This window comes from Engystomops pustulosus, chromosome 8 (assembly GCF_040894005.1).
Source record: "Engystomops pustulosus chromosome 8, aEngPut4.maternal, whole genome shotgun sequence".
In the NCBI taxonomy this organism is placed as follows: Eukaryota; Metazoa; Chordata; class Amphibia; order Anura; family Leptodactylidae; genus Engystomops; species Engystomops pustulosus.
The window spans coordinates 118,440,573-118,459,318 of record NC_092418.1 but is presented as its reverse complement, the minus strand read 5'-3'; the positions used below and the strand labels follow the sequence as shown (position 1 = coordinate 118,459,318).

Below are 18,746 nucleotides of genomic sequence, written 5' to 3'. Positions count from 1 at the left end.
CTATGTACAAGAATATAACTACTATAATACTGCCCCCTATGTACAAGAATATAACTACTATAATACTGCCCCTATGTACAGGAATATAACTACTATAATACTGCCCCCTATGTACAGGAATATAACTACTATAATACTGCCCCCTATGTACAGGAATATAACTACTATCATACTGCCCCCTATGTACAGGAATATAACTACTATAATACTGCCCCCTATGTACAGGAATATAACTACTATAATACTGCCCCCTATGTACAGGAATATAACTACTATAATACTGCCCCCTATGTACAGGAATATAACTACTATAATACTGCCCCCTATGTACAGGAATATAACTACTATAATACTGCCCCCTATGTACAAGAATATAACTACTATAATACTGCCCCCTATGTACAGGAATATAACTACTATAACACTGTCCCCTATGTACAAGAATATAACTACTATAATACTGCCCCCTATGTACAGGAATATAAGTACTATAATACAGCACCCTATGTACAGGAATATAACTACTATAATACTGCCCCCTATGTACAGGAATATAACTACTGTAATACTGCCCCCTATGTACAGGAATATAACTACTATAATACTGCCCCCTATGTACAGGAATATAACTACTGTAATACTGCCCCCTATGTACAGGAATATAACTACTATAATACTGCCCCCTATGTACAGGAATATAACTACTATAATACTGCCCCCTATGTACAGGAATATTACTACTATAATACTGCCCCCTATGTACAGGAATATAACTACTATAATACTGCCCCCTATGTACAGGAATATAACTACTATAATACTGCCCCCTATGTTTAGGAATATAACTACTATAATACTGCCCCCTATGTGTTGTATACAGTAGTAATGACTATTTGTGTAATAGATGTGTAATATTTATCTATTCACTGACAGTCGGCAGAGATCTCTGACACATGTAATGATTTGTTAGAGTCTTTGCTTTCCATGGGTTTTGTTGCCCTCCTGCCCCTCCTGTCTATTATATCAGGTTTGGTTTTATTTGATCCTCCTCTACCATTGGCGGCGGCGGTGGGGGAGTGCGGGTCACGAGGCCGTTACATCTGCTGAGGTTCCAAAATGTCAACCAAAGGGTCAGTTGCCTAAATAATCCGGTGTCCCATGCACTTACAGTTCTACGAATGTGTGTGAACCGAACCCTTGCTATTCGGGAGCCTGGGAGAGCTGAGTGGCGAAGGTCTAGATGCCCTAATTGCGTCCATCTTTGCTTTCCAAGAATCTGTGAGCCTGGTCGCCACCAGGAGCCTTTCCTCCCCTTCCCATTGGGAGCATAGCCCCGATATAAGGGTTACTCAACCCATCTGCTTTCAGGGCTTTGGGAAAGCTGTGTGACTGGCTAAACCTACAACGTTTGTGAGCTTTCCTGGATGACGAGTCTGATTCCTCTGCAGGAATCTTGGGAAGCTTTTTGATGCCGGCAGCCGGAGCTTTGACAATGTTTGTATGGATGGATATGACTGATCCCTACTGCGCTCTCCGGGGCTCTGCGCGTCCTGCCAGGGCGTTCGGGTGTGGTTGGAGTTGACATTGTTGCTGCCCACGCAGGGAGGCGCCTCTTCCCCGCTCTCTCATGCTCTGACACTCACGTCCCCTCTGTATCCAGATAGTGGGGGCTCTTCCTGGGGGGTGTGCGGGGGTTCCTCCATGGCGGGGGGGTGCAGGGGTCCATCCCGGGGGGGGGGGGGGGGGGCTCCTCCCGGGGAGGTCCATATCTACAGACACAGACAATGTCCGGTAATCAGACAGAACATGAACATTTGTGTGTTTTTTAGCTTAGATATCAGAATGTGGGATCACGGGAAAGTTTGGTTACAATAATTATAACTCCTTTATTTTGGGGAACTGTACAGAGGTCACTAAAACTTTGGGGGGATAGGAGAGTGACACGCTGACACTGGGGGGGATAGGAGAGTGACACGCTGACACTGGGGGGATAGGAGAGTGACACGCTGACACTGGGGGGGATAGGAGAGTGACACGCTGACACTGGGGGGGATAGGAGAGTGACACGCTGACACTGGGGGGGATAGGAGAGTGACACGCTGACACTGGGGGGGATAGGAGAGTGACACGCTGACACTGGGGGGGATAGGAGAGTGACACGCTGACACTGGGGGGGATAGGAGAGTGACACGCTGACACTGGGGGGGATAGGAGAGTGACACGCTGACACTGGGGGGGATAGGAGAGTGACACGCTGACACTGGGGGGGATAGGAGAGTGACACGCTGACACTGGGGGGGATAGGAGAGTGACACGCTGACACTGGGGGGGATAGGAGAGTGACACGCTGACACTGGGGGGGATAGGAGAGTGACACGCTGACACTGGGGGGGATAGGAGAGTGACACGCTGACACTGGGGGGGATAGGAGAGTGACACGCTGACACTGGGGGGGATAGGAGAGTGACACGCTGACACTGGGGGGATAGGAGAGTGACACGCTGACACTGGGGGGGATAGGAGAGTGACATGCTGACACTGGAGGGGATAGGAGAGTGACATGCTGACACTGGAGGGGATAGGAGAGTGACACGCTGACACTGGGGGGATAGGAGAGTGACACGCTGACACTGGGGGGGATAGGAGAGTGACACGCTGACACTGGGGGGGATAGGAGAGTGACACGCTGACACTGGGGGGGATAGGAGAGTGACACGCTGACACTGGGGGGGATAGGAGAGTGACACGCTGACACTGGGGGGATAGGAGAGTGACACGCTGACACTGGGGGGGATAGGAGAGTGACACGCTGACACTGGGGGGGATAGGAGAGTGACACGCTGACACTGGGGGGGGATAGGAGAGTGACACGCTGACACTGGGGGGGATAGGAGAGTGACACGCTGACACTGGGGGGGGGGATAGGAGAGTGACACGCTGACACTGGGGGGGGGATAGGAGAGTGACACGCTGACACTGGGGGGGATAGGAGAGTGACACACACACTGGGGGGGATAGGAGAGTGACACACACACTGGGGGGGATAGGAGAGTGACACGCTGACACTGGGGGGGATAGGAGAGTGACACGCTGACACTGGGGGGGATAGGAGAGTGACACGCTGACACTGGGGGGGATAGGAGAGTGACACGCTGACACTTGGGAGGGGGGATAGGAGAGTGACATGCTGACACTGGGAGGGATAGGAGAGTGACACGCTGACACTGGGGGGATAGGAGAGTGACACGCTGACACTGGGGGGGATAGGAGAGTGACACGCTGACACTGGGGGGGATAGGAGAGTGACACGCTGACACTTGGGAGGGGGGATAGGAGAGTGACACGCTGACACTGGGGGGGATAGGAGAGTGACACGCTGACACTGGGGGGGATAGGAGAGTGACACGCTGACACTGGGGGGGATAGGAGAGTGACACGCTGACACTGGGGGGGATAGGAGAGTGACACGCTGACACTGGGGGGGATAGGAGAGTGACACGCTGACACTGGGGGGGATAGGAGAGTGACACGCTGACACTGGGGGGGATAGGAGAGTGACACGCTGACACTGGGGGGGATAGGAGAGTGACACGCTGACACTTGGGAGGGGGGATAGGAGAGTGACACGCTGACACTGGGGGGGATAGGAGAGTGACACGCTGACACTGGGGGGGATAGGAGAGTGACACGCTGACACTGGGGGGGATAGGAGAGTGACACGCTGACACTGGGGGGGATAGGAGAGTGACACGCTGACACTGGGGGGGATAGGAGAGTGACACGCTGACACTGGAGGGGATAGGAGAGTGACACGCTGACACTGGGGGGATAGGAGAGTGACATGCTGACACTGGGGGGGATAGGAGAGTGACACGCTGACACTGGGGGGGGATAGGAGAGTGACACGCTGACACTGGGGGGGTAGGAGAGTGACACGCTGACACTGGGGGGGATAGGAGAGTGACACGCTGACACTGGAGGGGATAGGAGAGTGACACGCTGACACTGGGGGGGATAGGAGAGTGACACACACACTGGGGGGGATAGGAGAGTGACACACACACTGGGGGGGATAGGAGAGTGACACGCACACTGGGGGGGATAGGAGAGTGACACGCTGACACTGGGGGGGGGGGATAGGAGAGTGACACGCTGACACTGGGGGGGGGATAGGAGAGTGACACGCTGACACTGGGGGGGATAGGAGAGTGACACGCTGACACTGGGGGGGATAGGAGAGTGACACGCTGACACTGGGGGGGATAGGAGAGTGACACGCTGACACTGGGGGGATAGGAGAGTGACACGCTGACACTGGGGGGGATAGGAGAGTGACACGCTGACACTGGGGGGGATAGGAGAGTGACACGCTGACACTGGGGGGGATAGGAGAGTGACACGCTGACACTGGGGGGGATAGGAGAGTGACACGCTAACACTGGGGGGGATAGGAGAGTGACACGCTGACACTGGGGGGGATAGGAGAGTGACACGCTGACACTGGGGGGGATAGGAGAGTGACACGCTGACACTGGGGGGGGGATAGGAGAGTGACACGCTGACACTGGGGGGGGATAGGAGAGTGACACGCTGACACTGGGGGGGATAGGAGAGTGACACGCTGACACTGGGGGGGGGATAGGAGAGTGACACGCTGACACTGGGGGGGATAGGAGAGTGACACGCTGACACTGGGGGGGATAGGAGAGTGACACGCTGACACTGGGGGGGATAGGAGAGTGACACGCTGACACTGGGGGGGATAGGAGAGTGACACGCTGACACTGGGGGGGATAGGAGAGTGACACGCTGACACACGTGTGGGGGGGATAGGAGAGTGACACGCTGACACTGGGGGGGGGGATAGGAGAGTGACACGCTGACACTGGGGGGGGATAGGAGAGTGACACGCTGACACTGGGGGGGATAGGAGAGTGACACGCTGACACTGGGGGGGGGATAGGAGAGTGACACGCTGACACTGGGGGGGATAGGAGAGTGACACGCTGACACTGGGGGGGATAGGAGAGTGACACGCTGACACACGTGTGGGGGGGATAGGAGAGTGACACGCTGACACTGGGGGGGATAGGAGAGTGACACGCTGACACTGGGGGGGATAGGAGAGTGACACGCTGACACTTGTGTGGGGGGGATAGGAGAGTGACACGCTGACACTGGGGGGGATAGGAGAGTGACACGCTGACACTGGGGGGGATAGGAGAGTGACACGCTGACACTGGGGGGGATAGGAGAGTGACACGCTGACACTGGAGGGGATAGGAGAGTGACACGCTGACACTGGGGGGATAGGAGAGTGACACGCTGACACTGGGGGGGATAGGAGAGTGACACGCTGACACTGGGGGGGATAGGAGAGTGACACGCTGACACTGGGGGGGATAGGAGAGTGACACGCTGACACTGGGGGGGATAGGAGAGTGACACGCTGACACTGGGGGGGATAGGAGAGTGACACGCTGACACTGGGGGGGATAGGAGAGTGACACGCTGACACTGGGGGGGATAGGAGAGTGACACGCTGACACTGGGGGGGATAGGAGAGTGACACGCTGACACTGGGGGGGATAGGAGAGTGACACGCTGACACTGGGGGGGATAGGAGAGTGACACGCTGACACTGGGGGGGATAGGAGAGTGACACGCTGACACTGGGGGGGATAGGAGAGTGACACGCTGACACTGGGGGGGGGGATAGGAGAGTGACACGCTGACACTTGTGTGGGGGGGATAGGAGAGTGACACGCTGACACTGGGGGGGATAGGAGAGTGACACGCTGACACTGGGGGGGATAGGAGAGTGACACGCTGACACTGGGGGGGATAGGAGAGTGACACGCTGACACTGGGGGGGATAGGAGAGTGACACGCTGACACTGGGGGGGATAGGAGAGTGACATGCTGACACTTGTGTGGGGGGGGGGGAGTGGCTTTTAGGGAAACAGTAATTCACATTTGCTTTTAGGCTCCATAATGGTATCAGGGGCATGAGTCAGGTCTTTGGAAAGCTGGGTGTCTCTCGTGGCAGCTGTATATTGGAGGTTATGGGTGCAGGCTCCTGTTGTGCACATAGTTTGCAGCACTTAATAATTAACCCCCGCTATCACTTCCTCGTGTCCTCGTTTGCTTTATTGTTATGGGGGAAATTCTCTACAAAGGTGCGTCCGATGGAATCTGCGCCAAGCTCCTCCCCTTTATCCAGGCTCCTCCCCATTAGTAACGTGCAGCAGTTTCCTGGTCATCACCTTCCCTCTAATACTTGGTCATTATTACTCCTGGCCTGGTGTTTATCTCTATGAGCAGGGCTGCAGTGTAAAGCACAGGGGACATGGTGGCAGCCTCAACCTCTCATTATCTCCAACTATCCAAGACTAACATGTGTTATACTCCAGTTACTTCCAAAGCTGCGTGTAGATTATCTTGGCTTCCACTTGAAATTGCCCCATAAAGGTGGTTGATACTTTTAGAGCATATTATATGCAGAGACTGAACCAGCAAAATCTCCGGTCAGTCTTGAGATACTTTATACTCCAGTCGCTTCCAAAGCTGCAGCTAAAATTCTTACAAATGCCACACATCCATACCGTAATCCATTGGCTGTACTCCTCGATGTGTTTGGTCATTTGTGACCAATAAAACATGACTTATTTTACTCTAGTTACTTCCAAAGCTGCGTGTTTTGATGTGGCGGCCACGCACGTGTCATTGGTTGTATTATAGCGTCACAGAAGAGAATGCAGACACTGAACCAGCAGCGCAAAAGTCAAGTCATTCTGGAGAATGAGATCGTTTTAGGCTGTACTCTAGTTACTTCCAAAGCTGCGTCTTTTGTTGTGGCGGCCACGCAGGTGTCATTGGAGGTATTATAGCGTCACAGAACAGCATGCTCTATGCAGACACTGAACCAGCAGCGCAGCAGTGCAGAGGCGAGTCATTCTGGAGAATGAGATTGTTTTATGCTGTACTCTAGTTACTTCCAAAGCTGCGCCTGATATTATTTAATGCTTTCCCTTGCAGTCTCCTCACACACAGCGCTCCAGGGTTATTGGCTGTATTACTGCAATGCTCCATCTATGCAGACACTGAAGCAGCAGAGCCTGAACCTAAAGACAAGCATTTTGAGTGCAGCTCTGGATGTGAATGGAGTGTAGTTCATCCTCTTATTCTGATGCTTTGGTCTGACCTGCGCTGTTAACTCCTTCCCTCCCAGTGTGTCCGGAGAGGAGGACTGTTTAATATTCCGGGCTCCGGCCTCTTCCTCCCTGTGTGTATTCTGGCAGCGCTGCAGAGGCCGGATATGGCGGCAGGACAGGAGGAGGGGGGGCGGCAGGACAGGAGGGGGGGGGCGGCAGGACAGGAGGGGGGGGGCGGCAGGACAGGAGGGGGGGTCGGCAGGACAGGAGGGGGGGTCGGCAGGACAGGAGGGGGGGGTCGGCAGGACAGGAGGGGGGTCGGCAGGACAGGAGGGGGGGTCGGCAGGACAGGAGGAGGGGGGGCGGCAGGACAGGAGGGGCGGCGGCAGGACAGGATGGGGGGTCGGCAGGACAGGAGGGGGGTCGGCAGGACAGGAGGGGGGGTCGGCAGGACAGGAGGGGGGGTCGGCAGGACAGGAGGGGGGGTCGGCAGGACAGGAGGGGCGGCGGCAGGACAGGAGGGGGGGGGCGGCAGGACAGGAGGGGGGTCGGCAGGACAGGAGGAGGGGGGGCGGCAGGACAGGAGGGGCGGCGGCAGGACAGGAGGGGGGGGGGCGGCAGGACAGGAGGGGGGGGCGGCAGGACAGGAGGGGGGGGCGGCAGGACAGGAGGGGGGGGCGGCAGGACAGGAGGAGGGGGTCGGCAGGACAGGAGGGGGGGGGCGGCAGGACAGGAGGGGGGGCGGCAGGACAGGAGGGGGGGGGCGGCAGGACAGGAGGGGGGGGCGGCAGGACAGGAGGGGGGGGCGGCAGGACAGGAGGGGGGGCGGCAGGACAGGAGGGGGGGCGGCAGGACAGGAGGGGGGGCGGCAGGACAGGAGGGGGGGCGGCAGGACAGGAGGAGGGGGGCGGCAGGACAGGAGGAGGGGGGGCGGCAGGACAGGAGGGGGGGGGCGGCAGGACAGGAGGAGGGGGGGCGGCAGGACAGGAGGAGGGGGGGCGGCAGGACAGGAGGGGGGGGGCGGCAGGACAGGAGGAGGGGGGCGGCAGGACAGGAGGAGGGGGGGCGGCAGGACAGGAGGGGGGGGCGGCAGGACAGGAGGGGGGGGGGCGGCAGGACAGGAGGGGGGGGGCGGCAGGACAGGAGGAGGGGGGGCGGCAGGACAGGAGGGGACAGGCGGCAGGACAGGAGGGGACAGGCGGCAGGACGGGAGGGGGGGTCGGCAGGACGGGAGGGGGGTCGGCAGGACAGGAGGGGGGGGGTCGGCAGGACAGGAGGCGGGGTCGGCAGGACAGGAGGGGGGGCGGCAGGACAGGAGGGGGGGGCAGGACAGGAGGGGGGGGGGCAGGACAGGAGGGGGGGGCGGCAGGACAGGAGGGGGGGCAGGACAGGAGGGGGGCAGGACAGGAGGGGGGGGCGGCAGGACAGGAGGGGGGCAGGACAGGAGGGGTGGGGGCCCCCGGTGCAGTGATTGGCATTAAATCTGCATAAGGATAGACGGATAAGAGGAAAAACATTGGGGCGTCATGGAAAGGGGGTGAAGCGGGGGCTCCCAGGATACTCTGCAGTCCATGGATGAATGGGGGTCCTGTCTGATGCATAGGGGGCCAAGACTCTACATTTGTAACAACTAGAATGTAGTATCTGTTAAAGGGACGGTAACACTGATATTAGCAACAATTAGCAACAGGGATCAATTCCTCATTCCTGGGGCCCCAAGTACGACTCTGTCCGGGGGCCCCTGTGATACAGCTCCAGCAGATGGGGGGCTCTAGGACCTTGTGTGCAGCTTTAGCAGGGAGTGCTGTTGCACTTGGTCTGCAGTGTGTTGGGCCCCGTGATCCTGGGGCCCTACGGCCGTTACTGCTGGTCATACACCCCCGCCACTCCCTGGTGCCCTCTGTACGCAGGTGCCACGCCGACTCCAGAGTGGTGAAGGGTTAAAGCCGCAGGTTAGGTATTAACCAGAGAGCGGGGACATTCCAGGGAGCGGTGACATTGTGCTGAGCCTTAACACAAAGATGAACTTTGCAACTTTAAAGACCACATGGAAGTTGTGGCTGTGTACAACTCCGGATCATGGAGGATGAGAGTAGTAGTACCAGGGATACACAGAGATCAGTCATTATATCACACACTGGGAATCTATACATGTGTCATGTGGTCAGACACCCGGCTCAGATACCCCGACACAGCAGACAGTATCACACAGGAGAGGATTAGATACACAGCTCAGCAGGCAGTATCACACAGGAGAGGATTAGATACACCGCTCAGCAGACAGTATCACACAGGAGAGGATTAGATACACAGCTCAGCAGACAGTATCACACAGGATAGGATTAGATACACAGCTCAGCAGACAGTATCACACAGGATAGGATTAGATACACAGCTCAGCAGACAGTATCACACAGGATAGGATTAGATACACAGCTCAGCAGGCAGTATCACACAGGAGAGGATTAGATACACCGCTCAGCAGACAGTATCACACAGGAGAGGATTAGATACACAGCTCAGCAGACAGTATCACACAGGATAGGATTAGATACACAGCTCAGCAGACAGTATCACACAGGATAGGATTAGATACACAGCTCAGCAGGCAGTATCACACAGGAGAGGATTAGATACACAGCTCAGCAGACAGTATCACACAGGAGAGGATTAGATACACAGCTCAGCAGACAGTACCACACAGGAGAGGATTAGATACACAGCTCAGCAGACAGTATCACACAGGATAGGATTAGATACACAGCTCAGCAGACAGTATCACACAGGAGAGGATTAGATACACAGCTCAGCATACAGTATCACACAGGAGGGGATTAGATACACGGCTCAGCAGACAGTACCACACAGGAGAGGATTAGATACACAGCTCAGCAGTCAGTATCACACAGGAGAGGATTAGATACACGGCTCAGCAGTCAGTATCACACAGGAGAGGATTAGATACACGGCTCAGCAGTCAGTATCACACAGGAGAGGATTAGATACACGGCTCAGCAGACAGTACCACACAGGAGAGGATTAGATACACGGCTCAGCAGACAGTATCACACAGGATAGGATTAGATACACAGCTCAGCAGACAGTATCACACAGGAGAGGATTAGATACACAGCTCAGCATACAGTATCACACAGGATAGGATTAGATACACAGCTCAGCAGACAGTATCACACAGGATAGGATTAGATACACAGCTCAGCAGACAGTATCACACAGGATAGGATTAGATACACAGCTCAGCAGACAGTATCACACAGGATAGGATTAGATACACAGCTCAGCAGACAGTATCACACAGGATAGGATTAGATACACAGCTCAGCAGACAGTATCACACAGGAGAGGATTAGATACACAGCTCAGCAGACAGTATCACACAGGATAGGATTAGATACACAGCTCAGCAGACAGTATCACACAGGAAAGGATTAGATACACGCTTGGATACAAAGCTCAGGAGACAGTATCACACAGGATAGGATTAGATACACAGCAGACTGTATCACACATGATGGGATTAGATACACAGTTCAGAAGGCAGTATCACACAGGATAGGATGAGATACGCAGCTCAGCAGACAGTATCACACAGGATAGGATTAGATACATAGCTCCGCAGACAGTATCACACAGGATAGGATTAGATACACAGCTCAGCAGTCAGTATCACACAGGATAGGATTAGATACAAAGCTCAGCAGACAGTATCACACAGGATAGGATTAGATACACAGCTCAGGAGACAGTATCACACAGGATAGGATTAGATACACAGCTCAGCAGTCAGTATCACACAGGATAGGATTAGATACACAGCTCAGCAGACAGCATCACACATGATAGGATTAGATACATAGCTCAGCAGACAGTATCACACAGGATAGGATTAGATACGTAGCTCAGCAGACAGTATCACACAGGAGGGGATTAGATACATAGCTCAGCAGACAGTATTACACAGGATAGGATTAGATACACAGCTCTGCAGACAGTATCACACAGGATAGGATTAGATACACAGCTCAGGAGACAGTATCACACAGGATAGGATTAGATACACAGCTCAGCAGTCAGTATCACACAGGATAGGATTAGATACACAGCTCAGTAGACAGTATCACACAGGATAGGATTAGATACACAGCTCTGCAGTATCACACAAGATAGGATTAGATACACAGCTCAACAGGCCGTATCACACAGAAGAGGATTAGATACACAGCTCAGCTGACAGTATCACACAGGGGAGGATTAGATACACAGCTCAGCAGACAGTATCACACAGGGGAGGATTAGATACACAGCTCAGCAGACAGTATCACACAGGATAGGATTAGATACACAGCTCAGCAGACAGTGTCACACAGAAGAGGATTAGATACACAGCTCAGCACACAGTATCACACAGAAGAGGATTAGATACACAGCTCAGCAGACAGTATCACACAGAAGAGGATTAGATACACAGCTCAGCAGACAGAATCACACAGGGGAGGATTAGATACACAGCTCAGCAGACAGTATCACACAGAAGAGGATTAGATACACAGCTCAGCAGACAGTATCACACAGGATAGGATTAGATACACAGCTCAGCAGACAGTATCACACATAGGATTAGATACACAGCTCAGCAGACAGTATCACACAGAAGAGGATTAGATACACAGCTCAGCAGACAGTATCACACAGGATAGGATTAGATACACAGCTCAGCAGACAGTATCACACAGGAGAGGATTAGATAAACAGCTCAGCAGTCAGTATCACACAGGATGGGATTAGATACACAGCTCAGCAGACTGTATCACACAGGATAGGATTAGATACACAGCTCAGCAGACTGTATCACACAGGATAGGATTAGATACACAGCTCAGCAGACTGTATCACACAGGATAGGATTAGATACACAGCTCAGCAGACTGTATCACACAGGATAGGCTTAGATACACTGGCGAGGTCCCTGGATGTATCACTCCGGTGACATCTGTTTGGCGCTTCAGTCTCCTGTGATATTAAATCTTGTTAACTGTGGTGGGATTAAGGTGCGCTGATCCGGGCTGATCCCATAAGAGCGCGGTAATCCCCCCGGTGCGGCCGCTGCCACATCCACGGATTTGATCACCTTGTGGCTGATGGCGCTGGGGAGGACGGGGTTAATAACGTCTTGTGTCTCTCCTCAGGTGTTCACAGCTCCTCATCCTCCAAGAAGCCTCGGAGCCGGAGCATCTTCCACTCACTCTTCTGCTGCCTGTGCCGGGACGATGCTGAGCCCCTTCCTGTTAATAACAACGCCCCCCTCCTCCCGGAAGAGAATGGATCAGTCCCCAAGGTGAGAGAAAGTTCTGGTACCGGCGCCGGTCATGTGACCGGTTCTCTAAGGGCAACTCTGTTATAACGGGCGGCTGCGTTATACGTTACGTCTCCAGAAGACGGGCGGCCGCGTTATACGTTATGTCACCAGAAGACGGGCGGCCGCGTTATACGTTATGTCACCAGAAGACGGGCGGCCGCGTTATACGTTATGTCACCAGAAGACGGGCGGCTGCGTTATACGTTACTACACCAGAAGACGGGCGGCCGCGTTATACGTTACTACACCAGAAGACGGGCGGCTGCGTTATACGTTACTACACCAGAAGACGGGCGGCCGCGTTATACGTTACTACACCAGAAGACGGGCGGCCGCGTTATACGTTACTACACCAGAAGACGGGCGGCCGCGTTATACGTTACTACACCAGAAGACGGGCGGCCGCGTTATACGTTACTACACCAGAAGACGGGCGGCCGCGTTATACGTTACTACACCAGAAGACGGGCGGCCGTGTTATACGTTACGTCTCCAGAAGACGGGCGGCTGCGTTATACGTTATGTCACCAGAAGACGGGCGGCTGCGTTATACGTTACGTCTCCAGAAGACGGGCGGCTGCGTTATACGTTACGTCACCAGAAGACGGGCGGCCGCGTTATACGTTACTACACCAGAAGACGGGCGGCTGCGTTATACGTTACGTCACCAGAAGACGGGCGGCTGCGTTATACGTTACGTCACCAGAAGACGGGCGGCTGCGTTATACGTTACGTCACCAGAAGACGGGCGGCTGCGTTATACGTTACGTCTCCAGAAGACGGGCGGCCGCGTTATACGTTACGTCTGCAGAAGACGGGCGGCTGCGTTATACGTTACTACACCAGAAGACGGGCGGCCGCGTTATACGTTACTACACCAGAAGACGGGCGGCTGCGTTATACGTTACTACACCAGAAGACGGGCGGCCGCGTTATACGTTACGTCTCCAGAAGACGGGCGGCTGCGTTATACGTTACTACACCAGAAGACGGGCGGCCGCGTTATACGTTACTACTCCAGAAGACGGGCGGCTGCGTTATACGTTACGTCTCCAGAAGACGGGCGGCCGCGTTATACGTTACGTCTCCAGAAGACGGGCGGCTGCGTTATACGTTACTGAAGAGCTGACATTCTAGATTTCCGCTATTATTTACCCATTTCTAGCATAAATTATGTTACATTTTTTTGGGCTGTAAAGTCCCGCCCCCTCCTGAGCCCCACCCACTTTTAAGAATTACAATGAACCTGACACAAACGAGGAAGAAGCTGCGCATAAGATAATGAGAATTCTCTTGTGACTGCAGAATGTAATGAAATTCTCGTTACTGTAATGAACTTTCTAGAATTCTCAGAAATATTCTGTATCCAATTCCTGAGACATTGCTGCAGCGCCACCTGGTGGAGGAGACGGGGACTGCCCGGGAATTCCTCCTCTCATTGGTGTTTGTGATTTATAGAAAGGATCCGGACGGATTATTCCGCACAACAAATGAATTTTTTTTCCAAAAATAAAATGTCATTTTTAGGATTTATTACCTTTCCTTTTTTCAGGCGACTAAGTATCTTCTGCCGGAGGTGAAGCCGCAGGATGCGGGAAAGATCTGCGTGGTTATCGACCTGGATGAGACTTTGGTTCACAGCTCGTTCAAGGTAAAGCGAGCGGTTACAGCGCCACGTGTGGCCACTTCTGGTCGTGCAGCGGAGGTGAAATGTTTTTTCTTTCTTTTTGCAGCCGGTCAATAACGCCGACTTTATCATTCCTGTAGAGATTGACGGAACGGTTCATCAGGTAAATCTTCTCTCGCTCTTTCTCCGGACTAAATGAATTGTATAACATTTTCAGGAAACTTCATTATCAGGACGCCAGCGTCACCCTCCCGGGCCGCTGCTAGCTTCAAGTAATCCAGGATAGGCTGCGCTATCGTCCTTCAGCCTATTCTTGATTACTTGTGGTCAGCGCCGGCCGACAGCGACAAGACGAAGAGACATCACAGTGTAATGATCATCATCTACTGATCCTACCCCAGAGCTGCACTCACTATTCTGTGCTGATCCTGAGTTACATCCTGCATTATACCCCAGAGCTGCACTCACTATTCTGCTGCTGGTGCAGTCACTGTGTACATACATGACATTACTTATCCTGTACTGATCCTGAGTTACATCCAGTATTATACCCCAGAGCTGCACTCACTATTCTGCTGCTGGTGCAGTCACTGTGTACATACATGACATTACTTATCCTGTACTGATCCTGAGTTACATCCAGTATTATACCCCAGAGCTGCACTCACTATTCTGCTGCTGGTGCAGTCACTGTGTACATACATGACATTACTTATCCTGTACTGATCCTGAGTTACATCCTGTATTATACTCCAGAGCTGCAGTCACTATTCTGCTGCTGGTGCAGTCACTGTGTACATACATGACATTACTTATCCTGTACTGATCCTGAGTTACATCCTGTATTTTACCCCAGAGCTGCACTCACTATTCTGCTGCTGGTGCAGTCACTGTGTACATACATGACATTACTTATCCTGTACTGATCCTGAGTTACATCCTGTATTATACCCCAGAGCTGCACTCACTATTCTGCTGCTGGTGCAGTCACTGTGTACATACATGACATTACTTATCCTGTACTGATCCTGAGTTACATCCTGTATTATATTCCAGAGCTGCACTCACTATTCTGCTGCTGGTGCAGTCACTGTGTACATACATGACATTACTTATCCTGTACTGATCCTGAGTTACATCCTGTATTATACCCCAGAGCTGCACTCACTATTCTGCTGCTGGTGCAGTCACTGTGTACATACATGACATTACTTATCCTGTACTGATCCTGAGTTACATCCTGTATTATACCCCAGAGCTGCACTCACTATTCTGCTGCTGGTGCAGTCACTGTACATACATGACATTACTTATCCTGTACTGATCCTGAGTTACATCCTGTATTATACTCCAGAGCTGCACTCACTATTCTGCTGCTGGTGCAGTCACTGTGTACATACATGACATTACTTATCCTGTACTGATCCTGAGTTACATCCTGTATTATACCCCAGAGCTGCACTCACTATTCTGCTGCTGGTGCAGTCACTGTGTACATACATGACATTACTTATCCTGTACTGATCCTGAGTTACATCCTGTATTATACCCCAGAGCTGCACTCACTATTCTGCTGCTGGTGCAGTCACTGTGTACATACATGGCATTACTTATCCTGTACTGATCCTGAGTTACATCCTGTATTATACCCCAGAGCTGCACTCACTATTCTGCTGCTGGTGCAGTCACTGTGTACATACATGACATTACTTATCCTGTACTGATCCTGAGTTACATACTGTATTATACCCCAGAGCTGCACTCACTATTCTGCTGCTGGTGCAGTCACTGTGTACATACATGACATTACTTATCCTGTACTGATCCTGAGTTACATCCTGTATTATACTCCAGAGCTGCACTCACTATTCTGCTGCTGGTGCAGTCACTGTGTACATACATGACATTTCTTATCCTGTACTGATCCTGAGTTACATCCTGTATTATACCCCAGAGCTGCACTCACTATTCTGCTGCTGGTGCAGTCACTGTGTACAAACATGACATTACTTATCCTGTACTGATCCTGAGTTACACCCTGTATTATACCCCAGAGCTGCACTCACTATTCTGCTGCTGGTGCAGTCACTGTGTACATACATGACATTACTTATCCTGTACTGATCCTGAGTTACATCCTGTATTATACCCCAGAGCTGCACTCACTATTCTGCTGCTGGTGCAGTCACTGTGTACATACATGACATTACTTATCCTGTACTGATCCTGAGTTACACCCTGTATTATACCCCAGAGCTGCACTCACTATTCTGCTGCTGGTGCAGTCACTGTGTACATACATGACATTACTTATCCTGTACTGATCCTGAGTTACATCCTGTATTATACTCCAGAGCTGCACTCACTATTCTGCTGCTGGTGCAGTCACTGTGTACATACATGACATTACTTATCCTGTACTGATCCTGAGTTACATCCTGTATTATACTCCAGAGCTGCACTCACTATTCTGCTGCTGGTGCAGTCACTGTGTACATACATGACATTACTTATCCTGTACTGATCCTGAGTTACATCCTGTATTATACCCCGGAGCTGCACTCACTATTCTGCTGCTGGTGCAGTCACTGTGTACATACATGACATTACTTATCCTGTACTGATCCTGAGTTACATCCTGTATTATACCCCAGAGCTGCACTCACTATTCTGCTGCTGGTGCAGTCACTGTGTACATACATTACATTACTTATCCTGTACTGATCCTGAGTTACATCCTGTATTATACCCCACAGCTGCACTCACTATTCTGCTGCTGGTGCAGTCACTGTGTACATACATGACATTACTTATCCTGTACTGATCCTGAGTTACATCCTGTATTATACCCCAGAGCTGCACTCACTATTCTGCTGCTGGTGCAGTCACTGTGTACATACATGACATTACTTATCCTGTACTGACCCTGAGTTACATCCTGTATTATACTCCAGAGCTGCACTCACTATTCTGCTGCTGGTGCAGTCACTGTGTACATACATGACATTACTTATCCTGTACTGATCCTGAGTTACATCCTGTATTATACCCCAGAGCTGCACTCAGTATTCTGATTAATCTCCTGGATTGTGAGGTTGTTGTTATTAAAATTAATTTCTGTGTCCCTCTAATTCCCACCATTTTGCTCTCTTCCCCCTCTTAGGTGTATGTGTTAAAGCGGCCTCATGTGGATGAGTTCCTCAGGCGAATGGGGGAGATGTTTGAGTGCGTCCTGTTCACTGCGAGTCTGGCAAAGGTGAAACCTAAAGTGTTTTTATATAGTTGTCCATAGAATTAGAATCAGACAATTCTCTCTCTCCGTCTTATCCAATGCAAAGATTAACATGGCCTCCTGTATCCACGTGATGTGTAACGTGGCTGCCTGTATCCACGTGACGTGTAGCATGGCCACCTGTATCCACGTGACGTGTAGCATGGCCACCTGTATCCACGTGACGTGTAGCATGGCCACCTGTATCCACGTGACGTGTAGCATGGCCGCCTGTATCCACGTGACGTGTAGCATGGCCGCCTGTATCCACGTGACGTGTAGCATGGCCGCCTGTATCTATGTGACGTGTCACGTGGCCTCCTGTATCTATGTGACGTGTCACGTGGCCTCCTGTATCTATGTGATGTGTCACGTGGCCGCCTGTATCTATGTGATGTGTCACGTGGCCGCCTGTATCTATGTGATGTGTCACGTGGCCGCCTGTATCTATGTGATGTGTCACGTGGCCTCCTTTATCTATGTGATGTGTCACGTGGCCGCCTGTATCTATGTGATGTGTCACGTGGCCGCCTGTATCTATGTGATGTGTCACGTGGCCGCCTGTATCTATGTGATGTGTCACGTGGCCTCCTGTATCTATGTGATGTGTCACGTGGCCTCCTTTATCTATGTGATGTGTCACATGGCCGCCTGTATCTATGTGATGTGTCACGTGACCGCATGTATCTATGTGATGTGTCACGTGGCCTCCTGTATCTATGTGATGTGTCACGTGGCCTCCTGTATCTATGTGATGTGTCACGTGGCCGCCTGTATCTATGTGATGTGTCACGTGGCCGCCTGTATCTATGTGATGTGTCACGTGGCCTCCTGTATCTATGTGATGTGTCACGTGGCCGCCTGTATCTATGTGATGTGTCACGTGGCCGCCTGTATCTATGTGATGTGTCACGTGGCCGCCTGTATCTATGTGATGTGTCACGTGGCCGCCTCTATCTATGTGATGTGTCACGTGGCCTCCTGTATGATGGCAGCATTGTCGGCTCCGTTGGTCCAGTCTTCACCCTCCGTCTCTTCTCGTTCGCAGTACGCTGACCCAGTTGCGGATCTGCTGGATAAATGGGGGGCTTTCCGTGGTCGCCTCTTCCGGGAATCTTGTGCCTTCCACAGGGGGAACTATGTCAAGGACCTGAGCAGACTGGGGCGGGACCTGAATAAAGTGGTGATCATTGACAATTCCCCGGCCTCTTATATCTTCCATCCGGATAACGCGGTACGAGGCTTTGTAGCGTTTGTTGTGTTCTCCCTTCTCCCTCCTCCTGGTTCTCTACAATCGGCCATATGGGCGGAGTCTAA

General features: G+C 52.4%; 2 protein-coding genes across 2 annotated transcripts in view; one reads left to right on the top strand and one right to left on the bottom strand.

Moving 5' to 3' along the window:
• The window catches only part of LOC140075952 (uncharacterized), a 364,396-nt gene that overhangs the window by 171,008 nt on the left and 174,642 nt on the right, over positions 1 to 18,746 (bottom strand). The gene's annotated exons all lie outside the window — the stretch shown is intronic.
• CTDSP1 (CTD small phosphatase 1) overlaps positions 1 to 18,746 on the top strand; it is a 28,975-nt gene that overhangs the window by 8,918 nt on the left and 1,311 nt on the right. Inside the window, exons 2-6 of the mRNA XM_072122393.1 lie at positions 12,362 to 12,510; positions 14,084 to 14,182; positions 14,265 to 14,321; positions 17,322 to 17,414; positions 18,478 to 18,663. Coding sequence (XP_071978494.1) covers positions 12,362 to 12,510; positions 14,084 to 14,182; positions 14,265 to 14,321; positions 17,322 to 17,414; positions 18,478 to 18,663 — 584 coding nt within the window. The remainder of the gene's footprint in view (positions 1 to 12,361; positions 12,511 to 14,083; positions 14,183 to 14,264; positions 14,322 to 17,321; positions 17,415 to 18,477; positions 18,664 to 18,746) is intronic.